Source organism: Mus musculus, chromosome 6 (assembly GCF_000001635.26).
Source record: "Mus musculus strain C57BL/6J chromosome 6, GRCm38.p6 C57BL/6J".
NCBI lineage: Eukaryota > Metazoa > Chordata > Mammalia > Rodentia > Muridae > Mus > Mus musculus.
In genome coordinates this window covers 47,505,833-47,528,290 of record NC_000072.6, presented here as the reverse complement: position 1 = coordinate 47,528,290, position 22,458 = coordinate 47,505,833, and the positions used below count along the sequence as shown (strand labels likewise).

At 41.1% G+C, this 22,458-nt stretch overlaps 1 protein-coding gene across 5 annotated transcripts in view; it reads right to left on the bottom strand.

The window, feature by feature from the left end:
- Positions 1–2,146: 2,146 nt before the first annotated feature.
- The window catches only part of Cul1 (cullin 1), a 72,413-nt gene continuing 52,101 nt past the window's right edge, over positions 2,147–22,458 (bottom strand). For 3 of the 5 annotated variants that reach the window (NM_001355551.1, NM_012042.4, NM_001355550.1), the window contains exons 8-22: positions 19,903–20,065; positions 19,188–19,318; positions 13,389–13,496; positions 13,206–13,312; positions 11,768–11,816; positions 11,058–11,189; positions 10,009–10,126; positions 9,079–9,155; positions 8,512–8,643; positions 7,406–7,498; positions 5,166–5,213; positions 5,005–5,087; positions 4,487–4,592; positions 3,661–3,774; positions 2,147–2,737 (exon numbers count right to left, since the gene is read on the bottom strand). In NM_001355551.1, the coding sequence (NP_001342480.1) occupies positions 2,657–2,737; positions 3,661–3,774; positions 4,487–4,592; positions 5,005–5,087; positions 5,166–5,213; positions 7,406–7,498; positions 8,512–8,643; positions 9,079–9,155; positions 10,009–10,126; positions 11,058–11,189; positions 11,768–11,816; positions 13,206–13,312; positions 13,389–13,496; positions 19,188–19,318; positions 19,903–20,065 (1,542 nt within the window). In that variant the 3' untranslated portion in view covers positions 2,147–2,656. The remainder of the gene's footprint in view (positions 2,738–3,660; positions 3,775–4,486; positions 4,593–5,004; positions 5,088–5,165; positions 5,214–7,405; positions 7,499–8,511; positions 8,644–9,078; positions 9,156–10,008; positions 10,127–11,057; positions 11,190–11,767; positions 11,817–13,205; positions 13,313–13,388; positions 13,497–19,187; positions 19,319–19,902; positions 20,066–22,458) is intronic. The other 2 variants (XM_006506189.4, XM_030255411.1) reach the window with 1 other exon arrangement.

Genomic DNA, 22,458 nt, shown 5'->3' with positions numbered 1-22,458 from the left:
TAAAGTTTTATTTGCCAAGGCAGGGACAACTCATGGCCCCAGGAGGTAAATACTTTGACATACTTGAGTGTAACCTAGATTTTATCCATAGTTGTACAGTCATCCTGTTATCATGGAGTAACTATATTATTATGGGGTAGAAATTCAGGTTTGTAGATGTATAAACTGACATGACCACCCCATGCTATGGTTTTTGTTAGAGATATGAGAGAACAGCCAGAGGCATCTGGAAGAAGCCAGTGCAGAGAGAGGAAGTAGATTGAACATAGCTAGGGTGAGAATAGCAGAGGAAAGAGAATAGAGAAAACATTGTTGAGAAAAGCATTAGCAGAATGAGTAAGGGGGTGGGGCACACAGTAAGAACAGGGTTACTAGTGGAGAGCAGGATAGAGGAGGAGGTAAGCAGGGTTAAGGATTAGCATGGACTTTGCAATGTGTAGTAGGTACTTGTGAGCATGTGCTCTCATGTCTCTTCTACCATAAGGGAAATGACTCATTTTGGTCTGAGGACCAGTTCCTGAAGAATGCCGATTTTTATCTAACTACCAGAAACCCACCTATAGTCCACATTGACCTCATTTCTAGATATTTGAAGCTTCCTGTGAACCTTCCAGGTTTTTGTGTGTGTGGGTGTTTTTTTTCCCCCTTTTGAGACAAGGTCTTCCATGTATCCTAGGTTGGCCTAGAACTTGCTATATAGACCAGGATGGCCTTAAATTCAGAGATTTGCCTGCCTAGCCCCTACAGCCTCAAAAGAAGATAAATGTATGTTATTTCTCTCTTGCTGTGATAAATCACAACCAAAAGTTGATTTATAGAACAAAGAGCTTATTTGGATTCTAGAAGGGGAGAATCCATTATGGCAAAAAAGAGTGGCAGCAGAGCAGGAAGCTGAATGAACACATACCAACAACACTGTTCACTTACCAGCAATCTAAAACGTGAGGTTAGCATGGACTTTGGACCTTCTGCCCTAGCGGAGTCTGCAGTCTAGATCCTGTGTACTTACCTACAAACACATGGAGCATTCAAAGAGATCCCAGCCAAACTTGCTTGTCCTCTTCTCCTATTCTTCATGGATTTAAGGCAAATTCTTAAAAAACAGCATGCTTGTTTAAATTGTAAAATTGAACAAATCAACTGTTAGGACAAGCAAGCCATGAGCATCATTGTCTGTGGAGCTCTAGAGCCCTTGAGGGTGATTCACTTGTTAACTGGTTTATATACTGAGAGTCTTAATTATTAAGACATACGAGAAATTGAGGAATGGGTATGATGAAGCGTGCTTATAATCACAGCACTGGGGAGGCAGAACCAAGATCACAAATTTGAGGCCAGCCTAGGCTGCCCAGTTAGACACATTGCTATCTCAAAGCAAAGGGCTAACAATGTGGCTTAGTGTGCAAGCCTGAGATTGATAAGTACAACTGTGCCCCTAACCCCAAAATAAAGCATGGGAACTTAAGTGCATTCAGTGTCAGCCTCTTCAGAATTCCACAAGCATAGGAATAGCTTGTAAGGAAGCCGAGAACCCTGAGGGCATCCTAAGGAGAATGAACCATGGAGTGGAGTGACAGCGCTGAGACTGGCTGAAGATTCCATCACCACCTCTGCATTCCTCTTGCCCTTTAGCCAGGAAATGGAGACTGAGAGCAAAGGTCGGTGCAGTGCCTTGTGGCAGAGTCCCTGGAGGTCTGAGGATGACCCTGGGCTGGACTGGATCTGAGGAAGATGAGAGCCTTCAATCCCTGGCCTGGGCCCTCCTTCCGGGGACATCCTGGGGTGAATATGGCAGCCTCCTTGGAAAAGCTTCACTAGGAGGGACCTGGAATGAGAGAGATTCTCAGTTCTCACACACAAGTGGAGAGGGCTGACCATCCTCCTTGGTGGCCAGGGAGTTTCCAATAATTTAGATGCAGTGATACAGACCAGCTTCTACACCTGTCTTAGTATTCATTTAGTCCCTGCAGAGTTGACAGCAGCAATCTGGAGTATGGTACCTCTCAAACGCCATACTCACGGTACTGAATAAGTCTCAGAAAACAAGGGTCAGTGCCCAAAAAGATTAAGGACTTTAAAAATTAAGATCTTAATTTCCAATCCAAAGAATGCAGCCCTTTTGGATTTCAGGAAGACAATGGGAATATACACTTGCACAATCATTAAATCTTTTATTTACATATAGAAATTAGAAAAACTTAAAACAAAACCAAATGCAACTTGTACAGAAATCCTTTAATTTTCTTTATTTTCACACATTAAAAAAATGAAACACACTATACAAATGGTTTTCATAGCAGATTACACGTGGGTCCATTCAGACTCGCTCTCGTGTGCTGCCTCAGACGACAGCTGTTAACCAGGGAGCCAATGTATTGATTTAAGTGCGGTAGCATGCAGCCTCAGCATGGAAGGTTCGGTTCCCCTCTGTCTGTGAGTTAGGGTAAATGGCATTGGCGTCTGTTTACAGACTGAAATGTGTCAGTCAGTCCTGAGCAGTCCTGCTGTAGCCTGAAACCAGCTGGTGGGAACTGTGGTCTCAGCTTTAAAAATGAAGGTCCAAATGGCGGCAGGCTGGCTGCTATGAACTTGAGTTGTTTCCATTTTATTCACTGGAACTATCTGCTTGTGGGTCATGCAGACCCTGCTAGATGGGTTAAGCCAAGTAACTGTAGGTGTCCTTCTCACCATCGACTCGCTCCAAATATTCTTTTTCGATGAGAATATCAATGCATTTCTGGGCATTGTTTTAGGAAGAAGAGGGAGTTAAAGGGGGAGAGAAATGAAAATAACCATCAGGAAAGAGGTCTGTCACCCTCACCACAGTTACCCTCCACTGAGCTCAGCAGGAAGCAAATTCAACCTGTCTATTGTCCTGAACCCACCTGAACCTTCAGCAACACCTGTGGGTGACTGCACCCCCACCCACTCCAAACTGCCCTGTGCATTAAGAAGGCAAGGGCTCTAGCACATCTAGGCCACAATCTCCCTTTTTAACAAAGCCTGGCTGCTTCTGGGCAGGACTCTGCTGTCACAGGTCAGGAGCACAGGATGGGTGAGTCAGAACTTGAAGAACATGCTAGCATGGTGCTAATAGCTCCTGACCACTGAGGACTCACCATGCATCGCCATCCCTGGGTTCTCCAATGGCTGTGGCTTACCCAAGTCGTTTCAGAAAAGGAAAGGTCTGCTGAGTTATTGCCATCAGAAAACTTGGCAAATGAGATCATTAGTCCCCTAGATACAGGGGAGTATGTTCCTGCTCGGAAGCAGAAATGGACAAGTATTTCCCAACAATGCAGCCCCAATGAGTCCCCTCATACTGCCAGGTGGGTTCTCAATAGAGAACACTGTACACCACTTCCCACCAGGCAAAATCAGCCAAGGCTGCAGGACAGCTAGCTCATTGCCAGAGAAACATAGGATAGGGGAGGAACATGTGACTTCTTGGATGCCTGTGACGTACTCCTCATCAGAATATCAATTATAAAAGTATATTTATGACACATATGCCTCTTATATTTACTTCAAGAATGAAGTTAGCTGACTTTCCTTTGTTGAAGTTTTTTGTATGAATGAGTAAGCCAGTTCCCATTTTCATGAAACAGCCATTAATCCTTCTGCTACAAGTTTCCTAACCATGCTCTGTAATTCCTGTACCTTGATCACCGGGACCCGAGGTTTGAACCTGGAGGAGAGCTGAGTGAGGACTTCACCAAGTAACTGCTGGTGTTTCAGGACCTTCCTCATTTTCATGATTCTCACGATGGCCGCCTATGCAATCAACAAGAAAAACACATGCTTAGAGGTTTAACAGCTGAGCATGAAAGTTCAAGGCAGCCTGTACCACCTCATACTCAACTTCCATGCTAGGGTAACAACTATCCTACAGGTCAGGGAGGGTACAAGCAATCAGCTCTATCCATCAGCTTTATCCATTAAAATGTTTTGTCTAAGGGGCTAGATTGATGGTGCAGTGGTTTAAGAGCACTGAGGTCTTCCAGAGGACCTGGTTTCAGTTCCCAGGACCTATGGAGTAGCTCACAACCAAAGAGATGCAGCATCCTTTCCTGGCCTCTGGGGACACCAGTAGCATACATGAACCCTATCTATATGTGACTACATATAGACAAAACATGCATATACACTAAATGTAAATCTTAAATATTTTGGAGGGGCTAATTTTGGCCAACTATAAAGCACTAAAGAATAAAGAAAAAATGGATCTCTAAAGGAATAGAAGGTCCCCTTCCCCCCAATCTCCTGTTTCTTTAATCTGCCACATATTACCTGCTTCCCAATACTTAGGCAAGAAGATTAGACTACTTTTGTTTGGAACATAAAATACTTCATCCCTCAGACACCAAGTGCTGGCTTCAGGCATTGTCATCTTTGGCCATCACCGAACTGTCATTCTGGCAGCGTTTGAGCACATACAAGGCCAGCACGTTTCCCTAAGTGTACAGTGCAGACATGGTTCAGTCACCTGAATCAGTAGTTTGCGGTCTTCCTCTATATTTTTGTGTGTAGTTTCTTGTTCCTGCTTCTGTTCAGTTTTCATTGGTACATTGATATTAACCCTCAATTTCTTACTGTCAAGATAACAGAGGAAACAGGTCATTGAAAAGTCTGCTTCCTGTCTTTCAACTACACGTTTTGCATCCCTGGACTGGGCAGGTGGTTCACACCCATCTCTTCTATATCATTTCTCATCATTTCTACTGCTACCTGCGAACTGCCCCTCCACCAATGCTATGTAATTTTACCACAGAGGGATGACTGAAGTGACACTTGACCCCTCAATTTAGTGAATTGTAATAACACCAAAATAACTTGATATAAAGGTCTAAACATGCCATATGAGCCACTCAAGACTTATTTTCAAGATAAAGAAAATCAAACTCAGCATTAAAAGCAGAGTCCAGTTCCCCTGGCTCGTGCCGATCCTGAAGTAGGCCAGTGCCAGGGGATAAGACCAGCAGCTACATGTTAGATTTTTCTTACTTTTTATAACCAAGATATAACTTTATTAAGGTGTCTGGCTTCAATTCCACCTCATCAACATTGGCATTTTCATCTTCTAAGACCTAGAAGAAAATAACTGTTACTAGGCACATCCTAGGGAAAGGGTGTCTTCTAGCTCAACACAAAGTATACAAACATACCAGCAATTTCGACTTCAGTAAAATCTGTAGGACTTGTGCCAAAATGTCCTGCAATCAGAGAAAGATGGTAAGCAAGGAGGAAGAATACTTCTTTACAGTGCCTGTCCCAGAGGCCCAGCCTCACAGAAATGGTCATCACCTCAAAGCAGAACTAGTCAGAGAAAGTGACATGGCTTGTTCTTTATGGCCTGAAGCACCCACTATTCAAAGGCAATAATAATGCAGTTTCCCACAAACACTGGACACAATATATGGCCTGCTTCTTCAATGAAACCTACAGGAAATGATTCACTTCTTCGATGTCTGAAGGTTCATAAGACATTTATGTGGTGCTGTGGATCAAACCCAAGGCTTTGTGTGCCAGGCAAGTGTTCTACCAGTAAACTACACCCCTGAACATGCGAACGAAGCAGTAAGGAGCTTCAGCAGAACCAAAGTTGCACTGCATTCATGAACATGCTGAGACTTGGAGGCAGCTGACTTGCTGCCAACTTGGCTTTAGTTGGCAATTCAGTGCATCATATGACCTCTGTAGTTATTAGCTGCTCTGGTGATTTCCAGAACCATCAAGCCTCATGGCATGGGGACTTAACTTTCTCACCTGCACTCTTAACCAAGGCTCCCATGCTGTCAGAGAAGTGACAGCTATGCACTGGGGTCTGGAGGAGGGCAGCTAAAGACCCATAAGGTAATTCTAGTAATACAAAGAAGTAGAAAGATTGGTGTGGCATCGAGGAGAAGGCCAAGCAGAGACTAGAGAGGCAGACCTGTCAACCCTTCCAACCAGCCAGCAAAAAAAAAAAAAAAAAAGTAGGTTTCATTGAAATTTAAAAAAAAAAAATGCATGTACAGCAGTGTACCCATCAGTAAGTACACATGTCAACTAAAAAATTAAATGGGGGCAGGGACCACTTCTTAACTGGTGGAGTACTTGGCTAGCATGCCCAAGGCCCTGGATTCAATCTCCTGCACTGCATAAAAACGGGTGTGGAGCATGCCAGTAATCTATCACAGATACACAGATGTATGTACAAAGACAGGACAGTAAGTTAGTTTAAGGCATTCTCTACCTACTCAGTGAATCTGAGGTCATCCTAGAGTACAGGTGACTATTTCAACAACAGCAACAGAAAATCCCAACCAAACAAAAAATAAAGTGAATGAGGAAAGTTAAAAAATCTTTTATCTGCTTCCCAGCACTCACGTGAAAGCTCAGCCTTGTCTGGAGTGCTATGGGGAATAAATGAGTGAATCCCCAAGTCTTACTGCTGTGCAGCCTAGCTGAATGGATAAGCTCCAGATTCACTGACAGACGCTGCTTCAAAGAAAGAATGACATGTGCACCACAGTGACATCTACTTCTAGTCTCCAACACGTGAATACAAACAAGTACATATATCTACACACACACACACACACACACACACACACACACACACACACACACACACAGAGATAGAGACAGAGACAGACAGTGACTGACTGGGTTTAAAACAGCATTTCAAGGGACAGTGGTGGTAGCACACACCATTAAGCCTAGCACATGGGAGGTAGAGTCAGGCAGATCTCTCTGAGTTCATAGCCAGCATGGATTACAAAGAGAGTTCCTGGATAGCCAGGGCTACACAGAGAAACCCTTAAAAAAAATAGAGCATCTCACACTGTCCTTATAATGCTGACAAAAGAGAGCATTTCTTAACACCCTTATGAAACTGGCATAAAGGTTTATAAGGACACAGCTGGAACTGGCCACCACCATCACAGGTGCTGGCCACCATGCCTGCCTGAGAACCCATGTTTTCTCCAAAACAATTTGCTTAAATACTATAAAGTTATAAAGTCGTGATAGTGGCACATGGAGCTTTACACCCTAGACCTTAGTACCACCAGTACCAGGAATGTGCTGGATGCTCCTCACACAAGTTTGAGACTAGTCAGGTTAACTTTTGGCTCAAGTGAACCTTGCCCATTATATAAACTTCTCTGACTCAACCATGAGAACTCAGTGGTCCTGTTGGCATCCAAGGTGTCAGACACCCCAGTGAAATGCTCTCTGTGGATCTATCTGGCCTGGTCTTCTGGTGCCTTGGTCAGAGTTTACTGCTTTTACTTTTTTCTCCATGCTGCTAACATCTAGTAAGCCAAAGAAACCCATGTCCTCTCCCCCTTTCCACAACATCCCAATGAACAAAGAAGAGGCAGCTTGAGAGTATAGCGTGAGTACCAAACAGTGGAAATACCATTTTAATCTGAGTGCTGTCAGTCAACTGCTGCACAGTATAGGCGTCTTCTGTGTTATACTGAAGCAGGATTGCCATCTGAAATGTGGACGCCTTCGTGGTCCAGAGGAAAGAAAGAGGAAATGTGAAAACATGGGAAAGGTACAACCTGCTTTCATGAAAAGCATTCTTCAGAGGCAAAAAAGGAGAGGGAATACAAAATGTCACAACCAGGGGAATGGACATTTTTCTTAAAGATACCTTTCAAACACTGAAAAGACTCATTTTTCTCCTGAAATGTACCCTATATAAGCATAAATATATGAGCATACCTATAATATAAACATACACCAGGTATAGAGACATTAATTATAAGTTTAATTTTTATGCATAGTAGAACAAAAATTATTTTGGGGATGCATACCATTTATACATTATGTGTATGTTTAAGTTGCCAGAGACCTCCACACCAGGTATAATGGTTACTTAATTAACTTATCAATGTGGAAGTACAAAGGTTAAACTAGTGAGTAGTTTTCGTCACATACTCTACAGTTTAATTACCATTACCAGCTCACTACTGAGACCTTTTCAAGGAATGAAGTAAGTTTTACTTGTGAAACACACTGAGTACAGAAGTGAGAGTAGAAGGAACCTAGACTTTGAACCACAGTTAACTGGACCCCAGCTTTTGTAGAAATGCAATCAGCCCATAGCTGTTATTACTAGGCACTGCACACTGCTAGACGTGCTAGGGAGTCTTATCACTGTGAGGCTGCAGAGAGCTCTGACTGGAACTAGAGAGTGAAATGTCATCTTTTAAATTTGTCACCCCAGCATGTCATGCAAACCTACCAAACCTATCAAAGATCACTTCTATGGTGTAAGCAAACACTGCTAACTCAGTGGAGGAGAAACCTGAGGCTCAGAGTAAGGAAGTGACTTGCATCTATAGTCAGAGAAAATGAGTTCAGCTCACCTGCCCATGACAAGCATGCTTTACTCCCTACATGGCTTTGTCAGAGAATGAACTGCATCCCACTGCATGAGCTATCTAATTGGGTTTCTATAAGTTGTCTTATCATCAATTAGTACTCAAATATTTTACCCAAATAAAAAGATTTTACCTGCAAAGTGTATCTGTTTTTGAAGCAGTTAGTGACTAGTTCCCCTTTGGACAGTTGATACAACCATGTCAATTTTCTGCCACTGTGACGGCTGGCGTAGAAAGCTGTAAATCGCTGATAACTGCGCTCCAACTAGATGAAAGAACAGCACTATGCGGCATCCATGGCTTTCCATTCTACAGTCAGCATTTCTAAATAAAAGTCCCTGCCCCAAGTTCTGAGAACAAAATCAGTGCTTACAGAGAAGTGAACTACAAATGCCGGGGACCGTCTCGTGAACACTTTAAGACTGCAGAGTGAGTACCAAAGCAGGTTTCTACCTCATGCCCAGTAGGTACATCAAGAGTTTACCATGTAACCAGTGAGACTCTGCTTGTCGGGAATAAGTCAACACTGTTTGCTGCAACAGAGAGCCTTTCGCTATTTAACACAGGCCCATTTCACATTCCCCACAAACAGTGCACTGACTGCTTACACAGCACTTCGGTCAGCACACTAAGGTCAGGCAGCCCTTTTCCCTCTTGCCAGCTGAAAGAGACCAAGAAACAAAACCAAAACTATCCTTACCTCTGACGGCAAGGCAAACGTGCAAGACTGCTGAAAGGGCCACGATCCAGAACTCAGGACCTGAATACTGAAGTCCACTGTGGGAAGGAACACATTTAATTACTCTACAAATTTTAAAATTCTATTGTTACACACACACACACACACACACACACACACACACAAGAAATAGTCAAAAGATTTAAAAATTCATTACAAGTCTAGTAGGCTACACATACACAGTGAGATGTCCTAGATCAAAACTTCAAACCAAAGGTTGAAGAACCTAGCAACTGTTGTCCTCCAGGGCAATGGTTTTCCACTTTACTGTCAATATAGAGTTTCTAAGCTGATCTGCCTTGATCAATTTTATTTTTTCCCCTTCTGGATATGAAGTTCAGCATGCACAAGCAATGGATGGTGACCAGGAATGATTGATTTAACAGACCCAAATACAAGAAAATGGAAAGCACAAGAGCAAAGCACTACCTCCACCACAACTTGTGTACCATGTACTACTGTCAAGACCGACAGTAGAGACTTCTGGAACCTATTAATTAGGACACTTTCATTTTCACAGATAACGTAGATGTCCATTAGCAATACAAGCTTAATGATGACAGCAATTTTGATTTGGGAAGAATAAAATTCTCCAACTTTCTTCAAAAACAAGTAAGAGAGAGAAGAAAGAAATGTATTCAAACTCAGGTTCAAAGGCACAACAAGCCCATGGATCAGCACAGAGCGAGGCAGACCTGACTGGTCTCACTCAGCAAAGCTGCCACCATCCCATCTGGGTGTCAGGAGGAGGAGAGAGCACTTGGAAGGAAACGCCTGCTTCTAAGTCTTGGAAACTCTGACCCCATTTACCACCCTCACTCCGTATTATGTCACTTCTCTCATCTGCTACCAAGAGCCCAAAGAGCCCTGCTATGAGCACTCAGTACTCACAGTCCAGCGGTTCTGAATTCGTCAGGTGTTTTTTGAACTGTTCATTCAGATCTTTGCTTACACCAATGTCTTGAAACATTCGCTGAAGTTTGGAAGTGTACTCAAAACCACAAGCTTGCTGAAATAAACCCAGGCAACTGTCTCATTAATTTGTATAGAAACATGAATGTATGCAATGCATATAAGGGATTTTTAGAGAAATCACAATACAATATATTTTTTCTTAAGTTCTTTGAAGCTATTACTAAGATTTAGTCATATCTTATGGCATAAATATATACAGATTAAAGTTTTATGTTCTAAAAGACCATTAAAAGTTGGACAATTGGGTCTTCAATATGCAGTAAACATATTGCAGCATTTAAAGCTGCAATTTAAAGAGATTACGATAGGAAATAATTTAGAAACAGGTGGAATGTTGCACATCTGAAAGCACCGTACTCAGCAGGAAGAGGCTAGCCTGGGCTGTCAATGACCCTCAAGCCAAACCCTTCCAATAGCCCAAATAATCTGCTAGTCCCTTATTCTACCACTAAACTGTCTTTTTTTAGAATGTGCCTGCTGAAGTTTAAACCTCTGGTGTGGAGGTATCTGAAGATGAGTCCTTGTGCGTTCATGAGTGTAGGGTGCCTCTTTAAGAGGATGTTACCCTGTGAGTAATGGGCCAAACAGTGGTTGACTGAGAGCCAGGAGAGCCTGCTTCAAAAACAAGATCTAGATTTTTAAGACTTCTGAGTCCCCAGAATGGAGAGTTCATTTCTTTGCCTAAGTTTCCTGGCCCATGGTATTTTGTTTTGGCAGTCTGAGCTAAGAAAACCACTAAGCATTCACACAGAGCCAACAAGGCTGGATGTGTGGGAAGCAGGTGAGGATGTGGCAAAGGTGAGCAGAGCCTGGCCAAGGAAGGGCTACATGGAACAGAAGAACCCTAAACAGGGTGGCAGAGGAAGGAAAGCACCGGAGGCCTGGCTGGAAAGCAGGTCTCACACTGCACGAACCAAGTCAATAAACCCTGAGGAAATTGGGATTCTCCAGGAAAAGAATAGTACCTTTAACTTGGAGATCATGCTTGCTTCAGCATCGTCACTCGCACTGTTTTGATGTACCAGTCTCTTGGCAAGCATCTTTGCATAGAACTTCTGAAATACATCTTTGTCCTCGATGTACTTGAAGACCACCATCTGGCAAAGCCAGGGAAAGAACACCTTAGTGAAACTAACTCACAAGCCCATTTGTCTCTAGCTACCTCCAGGAGCTGCTTGGTTTTGGGTGGGCCTATGTTCTAACCTGGCACAAACTCACCCTGAAATGTTCACAATAAATAGCGCCATCCATTCCTTAAATCCCAGTTGACTGGACTAGACTTAGTAGCAAGAAGCAAAGTACTAAGGCTGGAGAAATGGCTCAGAGGATTAGGGTACTTGCTGTTCTTGCAGAGGACCTGAGTTCCATTCCTAGCACATGGTGGCTCACAACCATCTCTAGTTCCAGGAGATAGAACACCCTTCTGACTTCCTCAGGCACAAGCACACATGTAGTACATATACATACATGTACACAGGCAAAACACTCATATGCATACAATAAAATAATCTTTGAAAATTTAAAACAAAAAAGAAGCGAAGTACCAACATTAAAAGTAAAATTTAGGAGTAAAACCATAAATTCGAAATCAAAATACTTATGACTTTGCATATTTCAGGCCCAATATAAAAAGAGCCTTACAAAGGGCAATGGGTGTGGCCATGAAACACCTTACCACTTGATTGAGGGTGTCTTCTAGTTCTGCCTCTTCTGGGTTCTTGGAACTGAAATTTAAAAGGGCAAGGTGTTTACAAACAAGCAAGCAGACATGCACACATACCACTCTGCCAAACTAGCAGTATCCCACGTGGCTTCAAGTATTTAATAATGAGTTCTCAGATCAGCTGGTGAGCTAGGGGAGGTCACTTTCCTCTCCTAAGGCAATCTGGCAGCCTCACATTGTACCCCATCATGGAAGAGATTACAAAATAGCCACTAGGATATCTAAGATGAAAACTGACAGAAGTTAATTATAATATTATGAAGTTTCCCTTCAAGACAACCCATTTAAATATCAGTAAGTGAGCTGCATTCTTACAATTGCTCCCTACAATCTGAGATAGCAAGTGACCTTACCCAATGTTTCCCCACCACGTACAAAGCAGGTAACACAATTCTCCCAATAGTGAGCTGTTTCGGTTTTGCTACTGATCTACGCCCACAGTCTGAAGATGCTGCATGGCCTACCTTTTGTACAATTATTTTCCAGCTCACTGATGATGACTTGTTAACTTAAAAAATAAAAAGGGTTTATGTGTATGTGTGTATGCCTGCTTGTCTGTATGAGCACCACATATACACACAGGAACCTATGCAGGCCAATAGAAGGCATCAGATTCCCTGGAACTGGAATTACAGATGTTTGTGAGCTGCCCAATTGGATACTAGGAAGTAAACCCAGGTCCTCTACAGGAACAGCAAGTGTCTTTAACAGCTGATCCATTGCTCAGGCTCTGAGAGTTAAACTGTCATTGTTTACATTGTGGGTATTTTCTTAGCCTTAGAGAGCTTTATAAAATATATTGACATCAGAATCAGTAAAATTTGGGGACCTATGCCCCCTTCATAGCATTTGGTGATGTGGTTTGTGGGACAGAGGCAAACCTTGAACATTGCAGGAATGAAACTGTGACGGGGAGAGAAGCTAAGGGAACATAACGAAGAGGAGGCAGCCAAGCCTAATTATACAGCTTGCTTCTAGCTCTGAATACAGCTAAGAAGATTAGGAAAATGTCAGGTGAGTAGATGGTGACTTGAAAATGAAGTGTATGTAGCACCAACAAATGACCAAATAAGAACAAAACTTTAAAATAGTCACATGGCTGAATTTGGTGGTGTGCTCTATATACCCAGTATGTGGAAAGCTGTGGGTAGGAGGACTGCTGGGAGTTTTGAGGCTAGCCTGAGCTACACAACAGCTCTGTCAAATGTAGACCAACACATAATCCATATTGTAGTATTCAGTTTTCTCCGACTGTTCAGAAAGCCAGTGGGAGTTGATGCAGGTTTCAACAATGTAGTGCAATACAAGTAAATGTAATGCAACTACTGACCCCTTGTATTAAACTCAAGTTTAAATAGGGTCCTAGGAAAATATAATACCAGGTCAGTACCTTTTCTTCAGCAAGGAGTCACAGTACCGAGCAAGCAGCTCAGGGGATTTACTGGATGACTGGGCCATTTTGGTAACCGCATTGTTGTTTATGAAGCGACCACAAGCCTGTGTATATAAAAGACAGTTAGTTAAAGGTGTCCTGTACCTACATACTCAATAGGCATCTCAGTGACATACTTACCTTATCAAGAGCAGCTACGAAGCCAGCATCGTTGTTGAATGCTGACATCACCAGGGCATTGTATTTTTTATGAACATCCAGCACTGTCTGCACATACATCTTGGGGTCCTTAGGTAGAGGGAAAGCCAAAACAAACAATTAAAAACACACATTTCATGCTGCTGTAAAACGTTCTACAAGTTTTAACTACATCTTCAAAGAAGTTAATATGATCAGAAATACTTTTGGTTCCATCACTAAAACACACAGGACATTATGTTTCCATGTAAAACAAAATAATTCTTCAAATTAAAAATTAAATTCCTTAAAAAAAAACTTGAAAAGATCATGAAATTAGTTTTTATCAAACGACAGGTCTGAACACAGATGGGGACACACAATGGAAACTGTGTGGCCAAGGTCAGGGACAAGCACTGGGAACTCGGGGTGTGGGCGACAGGGACCCTTCAGACAAAAGAAAATATCGGAAGATGCTAAAGGGGACAGTACTGGTAGATACAGGAAATGGATGGAGAAGGAATCAATATCAATGGTCAAGTAGCAGTCACTATTTGCCAGCCAAGGACCCATAATGTGTGGCAGGTATAATTTTTAATGTCCATTTTATATAATTAAACTTAAGTTACACTTCTTACTAAAGTTGTGGCAGCTGAGTCAAGAAAGGACTCAGGGAGATGACTCCTGAGTCTGGCATGTTCTCTTCAGCTTTCAAAATAGAAAGACCCAGCCAATGGACACAGAGAGGCAGGAAGGCGCTTGACTAGCCCTTCCTAAACCAGGAGCTTCAGGTGCACAGAAAGCAAATATTCTGGCAATGCCTCTAAATTCCTGACAATTTCACTGCTGATATTTTTGAAACAGCATTCCTCAATATAGTCCAAGCTTACCATAAACTTATGACCTTCCCCTGCTGCCACCACTGTGTCCAGACCCCAGTTCCTGACACACTGTCTTGCACAACTCAGGAATGAGAAAACAGAAACCCTAAATACTAATTACTTCGTATTTTTGGTAAAATTTTTTAAATTAACAATGAATAAAACCAGAATTTTATGATATAATAATTTTCTATACACTCAGGGATGCCTTGTTTAAAAATATAATAAATAGATGCAAAATTATTATGAAAAAGTATATAGTATGATGATATAATTTCACTGAGATGGAAAGATGGTCTTTACCTGATACAATCAGATAATCTGGTCCCTGTCTCCTGACAACTACTCCTGTATGTTGCAGAGATGGCACCACTCTAAAGAAAGCATCCGAGAGCACCTACAAGTCAAGCATGCACCTTGCTTCATATGGGCTCTTCTTTTTTAAGAAATGCATTTTTTCCCTTTGCTTGACTTAATTTTGGTTTGCCATTAAAGCCCATATTACTTTGGCAAACTCAGGTTTTAAACTCATTTCTGATCTCACATCAAATCACTGCAACCATTCATATTCTCTTCCCTTATGACTTCCATGGTCATTGGGTTTACAAAGGGTTCTAGCAACAGTGAGCGTCCAACCACAGGAAATGCATAAGCACTAGGGTCACCAGCTCCCATAGGGACGTTAGCATCCTTGAAAGGAACCAACTGCTTGTCAACTTTAAACACTCACATTACTTATAAAGCCTGTTATTTTGGACTATGACTCAGAGGATTCATACAAGGTAAATATATATATAGATATAGAGATAGACAGACAGAGGCGCGCGCGCGCGTACACACACACACACACACACACACACACACACACACACACAAACATTCCGGTACTTTTTTTTATTTTACAGTGACTCAAGCTTAGCAGTAGAGAGGCGATAAACTCCCATTTATTGAGAGGTGAGATCCCTTACCACGTGTTCCCACCTCTCTCTGTGGCTCCTAAAGTACTGACCTTAGCTTCACCCCCACACACCTGTTCGCTTGCTCTTTGTGGCAATTTACAGAGTCTTGGATATCAGTATTGACTCTATATTTATTGTTATGTGCTAGAAGAATTGTAACCGTTTCTCTGGCTTTTTAAAATTTCCCTCAGATTCAGGATTTGGAATCAAATTTCTCAGTAAATGCCTAGAAAAAATTCCCACGTGGAGATGCAATGCTTAGCAAAGAATAAAGTAGCCTTCAGATTGATTCTAGATTCCTCATAATAAAGACCCAGTAGAGTATGGTTGACAAGAACAATGTACCAGATATCAAGCCCCAGAAAAGTAGATTTAGAAAGCTCCTTATTACAGTGTGTATTTATGACATGCGTAGGTATGGAAGAGGAGTGCCACAACACCAGTATGGAGCTCAGACAATTTTGGGGGGTCAGTTTCTTCATTCCACTATGGGTCCTCCAAATCAAACATATTTTTCTTTGTTTTGAGGCAGGGTCTCATGGCCCAGGCTAGTCTCCTATGTACTATATAGTCAAGGGTGGCCTTAGGTCTGATCTTCCTCACTCTGCCTCTGCCTCCTGAATGGTAGAGTTACAAATATGCGCAACTATGCCTGGCTTTGAGAAAAAAAGTTGAGGTTTAAAACAAAATGAACATAATAGTGTTAAATCTGGTCCACACCCATAACAACATATGAGAGGTTTTTGTTTTTGTGCATTAGAAACACAGCTCCTCTCAGTTCCCAAGGGATCTCTCTCATTCCATGTCCGTGATTCTGAAGCTGTTATACCATCCATGACTGACACTTTTAACAATCTAGACAAAAATCCCAGCAAGCTTGCACGGCCTGACCTTCAGAAATCATGGGGATCCATACTTCCTAAGCCACAAAGTGATCAATTCCCCTCACTATCATTTCATCTTGTTTTAACAAAGTGCTTACAGCCTCTCATTAGTTTCACTTTCTATACTGTAGCAATGTTTTGAATAAAAATCTAGTCTTGTCAATTACATGGTTATTAATAATAATATGCTTAGCAGCTTTCCTTGTGTCCGTCAAGTAGAGTTGACATAATTAACATGCTTCCAAGTTCTCACAACATCTGCTCAGCTATCTCCAATCTTTCTAGTATCTCCTTAAATCCTGACTTATTTCTTTAGACTGTGCTTATTCATAGTCACTGAAGGGCTATGTGGGATCTCTCTTTGCCTAGGTGGAAAGTAACTGAAGACTACATTCAACAATGAATTATGACCTCTACATGCACTGGTACACACATATGTACACACCCCCAGTTCCAATGCACACACAAGAAAACCAACACTGGTCTTCAAAAAGGCCTGATTGAGGCAGTGAGGCATATGCCCATATAGTAGGATGACGTGGGAGGCTGAGATAAGAGGAGCTGTATAGTAAGACTTAGACACCACTTCTGAGGATCAGCTGTGATCCCAAATTCTGACCCAGTACTTTTCAAGAATACTGTCAAAAGAGATAAATTGGGATTCTTTAGGCTTTTAAAGAAACATCTTACTCTTCATGTGTGTAAAATGGGCCTCTAATAGATCTAAACAATGCTTTCAACCTAAGCCTGGAGCCACCTTGAAGAGCAAAGTTTGAATCTGTATTTTTCATTGGGTCAGGGACAACGAGAGCCAATTGTTAAGTTTGTTTAACTGTTAACTTGTTAAACTCTGTAATGAAACAGTTAACCATTATCAACACAACTACTACAGGATACATAGGTTCTTCCTGAACACTCTGGATAATTAACTTTTTGGAAATTAGGGAAAAGAAATTATAGTTTGTTCCCAGGAAGAAGAAAACACATCATACAATCATCTAGGGACAAAAGTATGACTGCTTTCCTTAAGTACTTGGCCATTTGAGTAACTTTGTGTCCATATAAATCATCTACCTCAACATAAAGCCAAAGTTTCAGAAACACATGCCTTGACCACAAACCATCAACTGCAGAAAAAGAGACAACTGTTTGTAGCACACCCACTAAATGTTTAATCCTGAAATTCCTTTATCAGCCACCAAGCCACCCCATGTGTGTTCAGGAATATAAAAATCATTCATTGGTACAAATAGGGTCTACACAGACCTGGCTTTCTTGTGACTCACTATGTGGACCAGGCTGGTCTCAAACTCACAGAGATCCACCTGTCTTGGCCTCCTGGGTGCTAGATATAAAGGCGATTACTACCATGCCTAGCTATAAAACTAACTTTGATATTAAATGGGGGGGGGGGAGGAGAAAAGGGAAATAAACATAAGGTCCCACACACTACATAGTACAGATTTACACGTTTAATAGACCTTTTCTTCTCTGTCAATTAGCAGAAATAAGAATGCATGTAGCTTAAAGCATGAAAAGCAGAGACAAACACCAGTAATTTAAGAGACACTATCCTATGCCAAATATCCCGGCCAACCTAATAAATATAAACTGTTTTTTTTTTTTAAAAAAAAAGAGAGAGAGACACTATCTATTCTCCTTATTGCAATTTCTGCTCCTTTTAGCTCCAAACACTTGCTTTGCCTAAGATCTAAGATCTAGGTTTGTAGTTTGTTTTTTGGGATAGGGTCTTACTCTCTAACCTAGAACTCACTAGGTCTAGAATGCACTAGGTAGTCCAGGATGGCCTTGAATTCATGGCCCATCTGACAAAGGATGGACAGTGAGAGACAAGGTTGAACCAACAGGGGGGTCACTTTAGTTCTTGTCACTGTACAACACAGTTTACATAAGAATTTAGTTTGATGTGGAATAAAAACTAATTTGGGAATGAATTGCTTCCATAAGGAGTTCCCTTATAGAATAATTAAACTCTTCCTTTTGTTGCAAAAAAAAAAAAAAAAAAAAAAAAAAAAAGAGTATCCTGGATATAAAATGAGTTTTGTCATGCTAGATTTAAAAGATTATTGTATGTTTTTCTGTGCTTGTGTGTAGTTTTGTTCTACAAGAAAAATCTAAACTATTCTTGTTCTCCCAAGGTTACAGACCTATCATTCACAAATTTAGGTTAAGTGATGGCTCATCAGTTAAGAACATGTATTGTTCTTGCAGAAGACCAGAGTTTATTTCTCAGCATGCAAATTGGGTGACTCACAACAAATCTGGCTTCTGTGGGCACCACACCCATAAACACAAAGCCATTTTTTAACATAGTGAAAAAATATAAATGAACAAACAAAGTAAAAAAACATTAAAACAAAACAAAACAAAAACAGAGAGGCTAGAGGCAGTTAAGATCACTGGATGCTCTTCCAGAGTGTCAGGGTTCAGTCCCCAGCACCTAAACAATGGCTCACAACCATTCATAACTCCGGTTCCAGGAGCGCTGAGACCCTCTCTATTCTGACCTCCTCAGACATACATGCATTCAGACAGAAACACTAAAAGAAGACAAAAATTAAAAAGGAGACTATCAATACTTAAAAAGGTGCTGGAGAGAGCTAGGTGTGGTGGTGCAAATCTTTAAGGAGGCAGAAGTAAAGAGGCAGTAGATGGATCTCTGTAAATTCAAGCATGGGCTACATAATGAAATCCATCTTAAAGGGGGCTGGAAGGGAGGCAATGCTAGAATAATTTAAGGATTTTGTCAACATTCTACTTTCAAAAGTCAAAACAGAGCCAGGCGTGGTGCCACATGCCTTTAATCCCAGCACTCGGGAGGCAGAGGCAGGGGGATTTCTGAGTTCAAGGCCAGCCTGGTCTACAAAGTGAATTCCAGGACAGCCAGGGCTATACAGAGAAACCCTGTCTTGAAAAAAACAAAAAAAAAACAAAAACAAAAAAAAGTCAAAACAGGTTCTCTGTATCGGTAAAACTGTACAAAGATTCACCACACACACCTGCAGTTGGCATGTGAAAATAATGGGCTCAATTGCTTTTCAGTCAGGTCCTACTTACATTTAGAGCAGCTTCTCCACACTTCTCAATTGCTGCAAGACCCTGATTATGAATATGTGTCTCTAGTAGTTTTTTCAATTCTCCTAGGCCATCCTGAATTCTAGATACAAGATTATACATGCGGCCCAAATCTGAAAGAAAAAAAGGAACCAATTGTATGCATGGAAACCAACTGTGCATACTTATTCTGTTCATTAAGTACTTATATCAAGTGAAAAACACTGTGAAATAGGAAACCATCTTCTAGATCTGGTGTACTTTGTTAAAATCAACAACGGGGTCAGGTTATTAAAATTATATTTCCCCTTTACCACAAGAATCTGCTAATGTACCATTGAGGAAAAGCACTGAATGCTTTCTAAAATCTTGATAAGCTATTTATGCCCCCAAAAGGTACTAAAATATTTGCCTAAAAAATAAACTTAATATAGATACCTCTTTCAACTATAAGTCACAAAAGGAATCCTCAAATTTTTCATTTCATATGTTTTCAATTTATGGTAAAGATGGAAAGTCCTAAATCCCAAAACAATGTGACTGAATCACTAACAGCTCCCACCAGCACCGAGGAACAAATAAGGGAACTAAAAACAAAACAAAAACATCTTTTCATCTTTTAAAAGGATAGAAGGAGGAATACTCAAACATAAAAAACAAAACAATCTGCCCACCATTGGTAATACCAACAGAAGTGTATGGAACAAATTATATTCACCTTCATTCTTGTCAGCATCCAATAAATTCTGAAACTCTGTGTGAAAAATTTCCAAGTGTTTTTCAATGAGGACCTGCTCACATTTCCGTGCTAGTTCATCTTGTGTGCTCTCGTGGAGGTAAACCTGAACTCTCCGCTGTTCCTCAAGCAAACGAGCTTCAGCCTGTAGAAAATTCAATCAAAGTAAACCAATGAATGGCTTGCTTCACTTTTAAAGAACTAGTATGTGAACAACAAATTAAATTCACAAATATTCCAGTAAAGCATGATTAAGAAAAGAGAAATAGGACTTTAGACTGTAGGGTGACTGCCAACCATATTATAAAGTCACTGGTCTATTCTACTCTTTCTGAAATACAAGCTCTAGTCCTTTAAGTGCCTTAAGAACATTATCATAATTAACAGTTCAAATGTCTTCCTATCATTTTTCTTTGGGTAAATGGTATTTCACATCTTGAAGGCAATATTCCCCACCCCTGTGGGAAAAACCTACAGGTCTTCTTCAGCATGCGAACACTGGATTAGGACGCTCTACTTTGGTCTGAAAGCTGTTTGAAGTCAAGGGTCATACCAATATGATCCTAGAAATGACCATTCAGAAATAATAATCAGTAATAAGGAGTAAAAAAAAAAAAAAGGAAAAAAAGGAAGGATGGTCGAACACAGCAGCCTTCCCTTGTCAAGCACTAAAAACACACTTCTAAAGCCCACTTGGACACCGCAGAGTCTCAACTTCTTGAATTTCTTTCCAAGAAAGAGGGGCTAACAGACAATTTAACACAACAGAAACTCAAGAAAGACAGTATATTTTAGAATCTGTCACCAGAAACATGTGGGGGTAGGGTCACTGCAGACATCAGAACAAGGAAGAAACTGCAGTTAAGTCTTGAATTACTCAGATGATCTGAATAAGAGAAGACAAGAGTTGTATTTACTCTCCACACAGACTTTTCAAATTTGGAGAATTACTATTAGAATTAAATAAACATTCAATACCCAGAAAACCGACTAGGAGAGCTTGGACCATTAAATGTGATCACGAGTGGTTATTCAATCACAGGAAAGCAGCTTGAGCCATAGCACACTCATACTCAGCAGAAAGCTTATCATGCAAAGTAAGCTTAAACAGTAAACTGTGTATTAATCACCAAGTCCATATCCTAAACACAGAATGACCTCTAACAAAGCAGTAAGTATATCCAAAAAAGCTGGAATGAGGAACAGATAAGTCACAAAAAAACCACAAAATGTTAGAAGTTAATATATTTCTAGTAAGAAACTCAAATATCAAGGTAATTCATAGTACACTTGATAAACAAAATATTATCCACTAAAATATTCCAAATCATTAATGTGTAAGTTTAAACAAAACAAAGCAAAACAAGCCCCCACGCCCCCCAAAAACCCACAGCAACATTCTGGTCTGGTAAGTAAAATCAGATAATGAACTATCATTCTTCTTTTTTTCTGTTTAGTAGCTGTTTATTTTTATTTTATTTTATTAGATATTTTCTTTATTTACATTTTAAATGCTATCCTGAAAGTTCCCTATACCCTCCCCCCACCCTGCTCCCCTACCCACTCACTCCCACTTCTTGGCCCTGGTGTTCCCCTGTATTGGGGCATATAAAGTTTGTAAGAACTAGGGACCTCTCTTCCCAATGATGGCAGACTAGGCCATCTTCTGCTACATATGCAGCTAGAGATAGGAGCTCTAGGGGTACTGGTTAGTTCATATTGTTGTTCCACCTGTAGGGTTGCAGATCCCTTCAGTTCCTTGGGTGATTTCTCTAGCTCCTCCATTGGGGGGCCCTGTGTTTCATCCTATAGATGACTGTGAGTATCCACTTCTGTATTTGCCAGGCACTGGCATAGCCTCCTACGAGAGAGCTATGTCAGGGTCCCTGCAATAGTGTCTGGGGTTGGTGGCTGATTATGGGATGGATCCCCGGGTGCGGTAGTCTCTGGATCCTTTCATCTTAGCTCCAAACTATGTCTCTGTAACTCCTTCCATGGGTATTTTGTTCCCTATTCTAAGGAGGAATGAAGTGTCCACATGTTGGTCTTCTTTCTTAGAATACCCAAGATACTATCATTCTTCTTCTTTTAAGTCAATCTGTTTTTGGGAGAACATATATCATCTTGGTCAGGAAAACAAAACTACTCCTTCTCAGAAGAGAGGGTAGGCTTTGATGTCCTTGTGAATTCTCCACAGGGATGCGGACTATAGTGAGTTTACAGAGCTTCCTTGCAGGGGCCAAGCAGAAAAGAAGTAGCAGGTCCCACCGGGCGTGGTGGCGCACACCTTTGATCCTAGCACTCGGGAGGCAGAGGCAGGTGGATTTCTGAGTTCAAGGCCAGCCTGGTCTACAAAGTGAATTCCAGGACAGCCAGAGCTATACAGAGAAACCCTGTCTCAAAAAAACCAAAAAAAAAAAAAAAAAAAAAGTAGCAAAAAAAAAACAAGTAGTAACTGGGAACTAATTTGTGACAGCAGGTATCTTTACCATTGCTGTCTCATGTAGACCATGGAACACCAGGACCATATTTAAATGA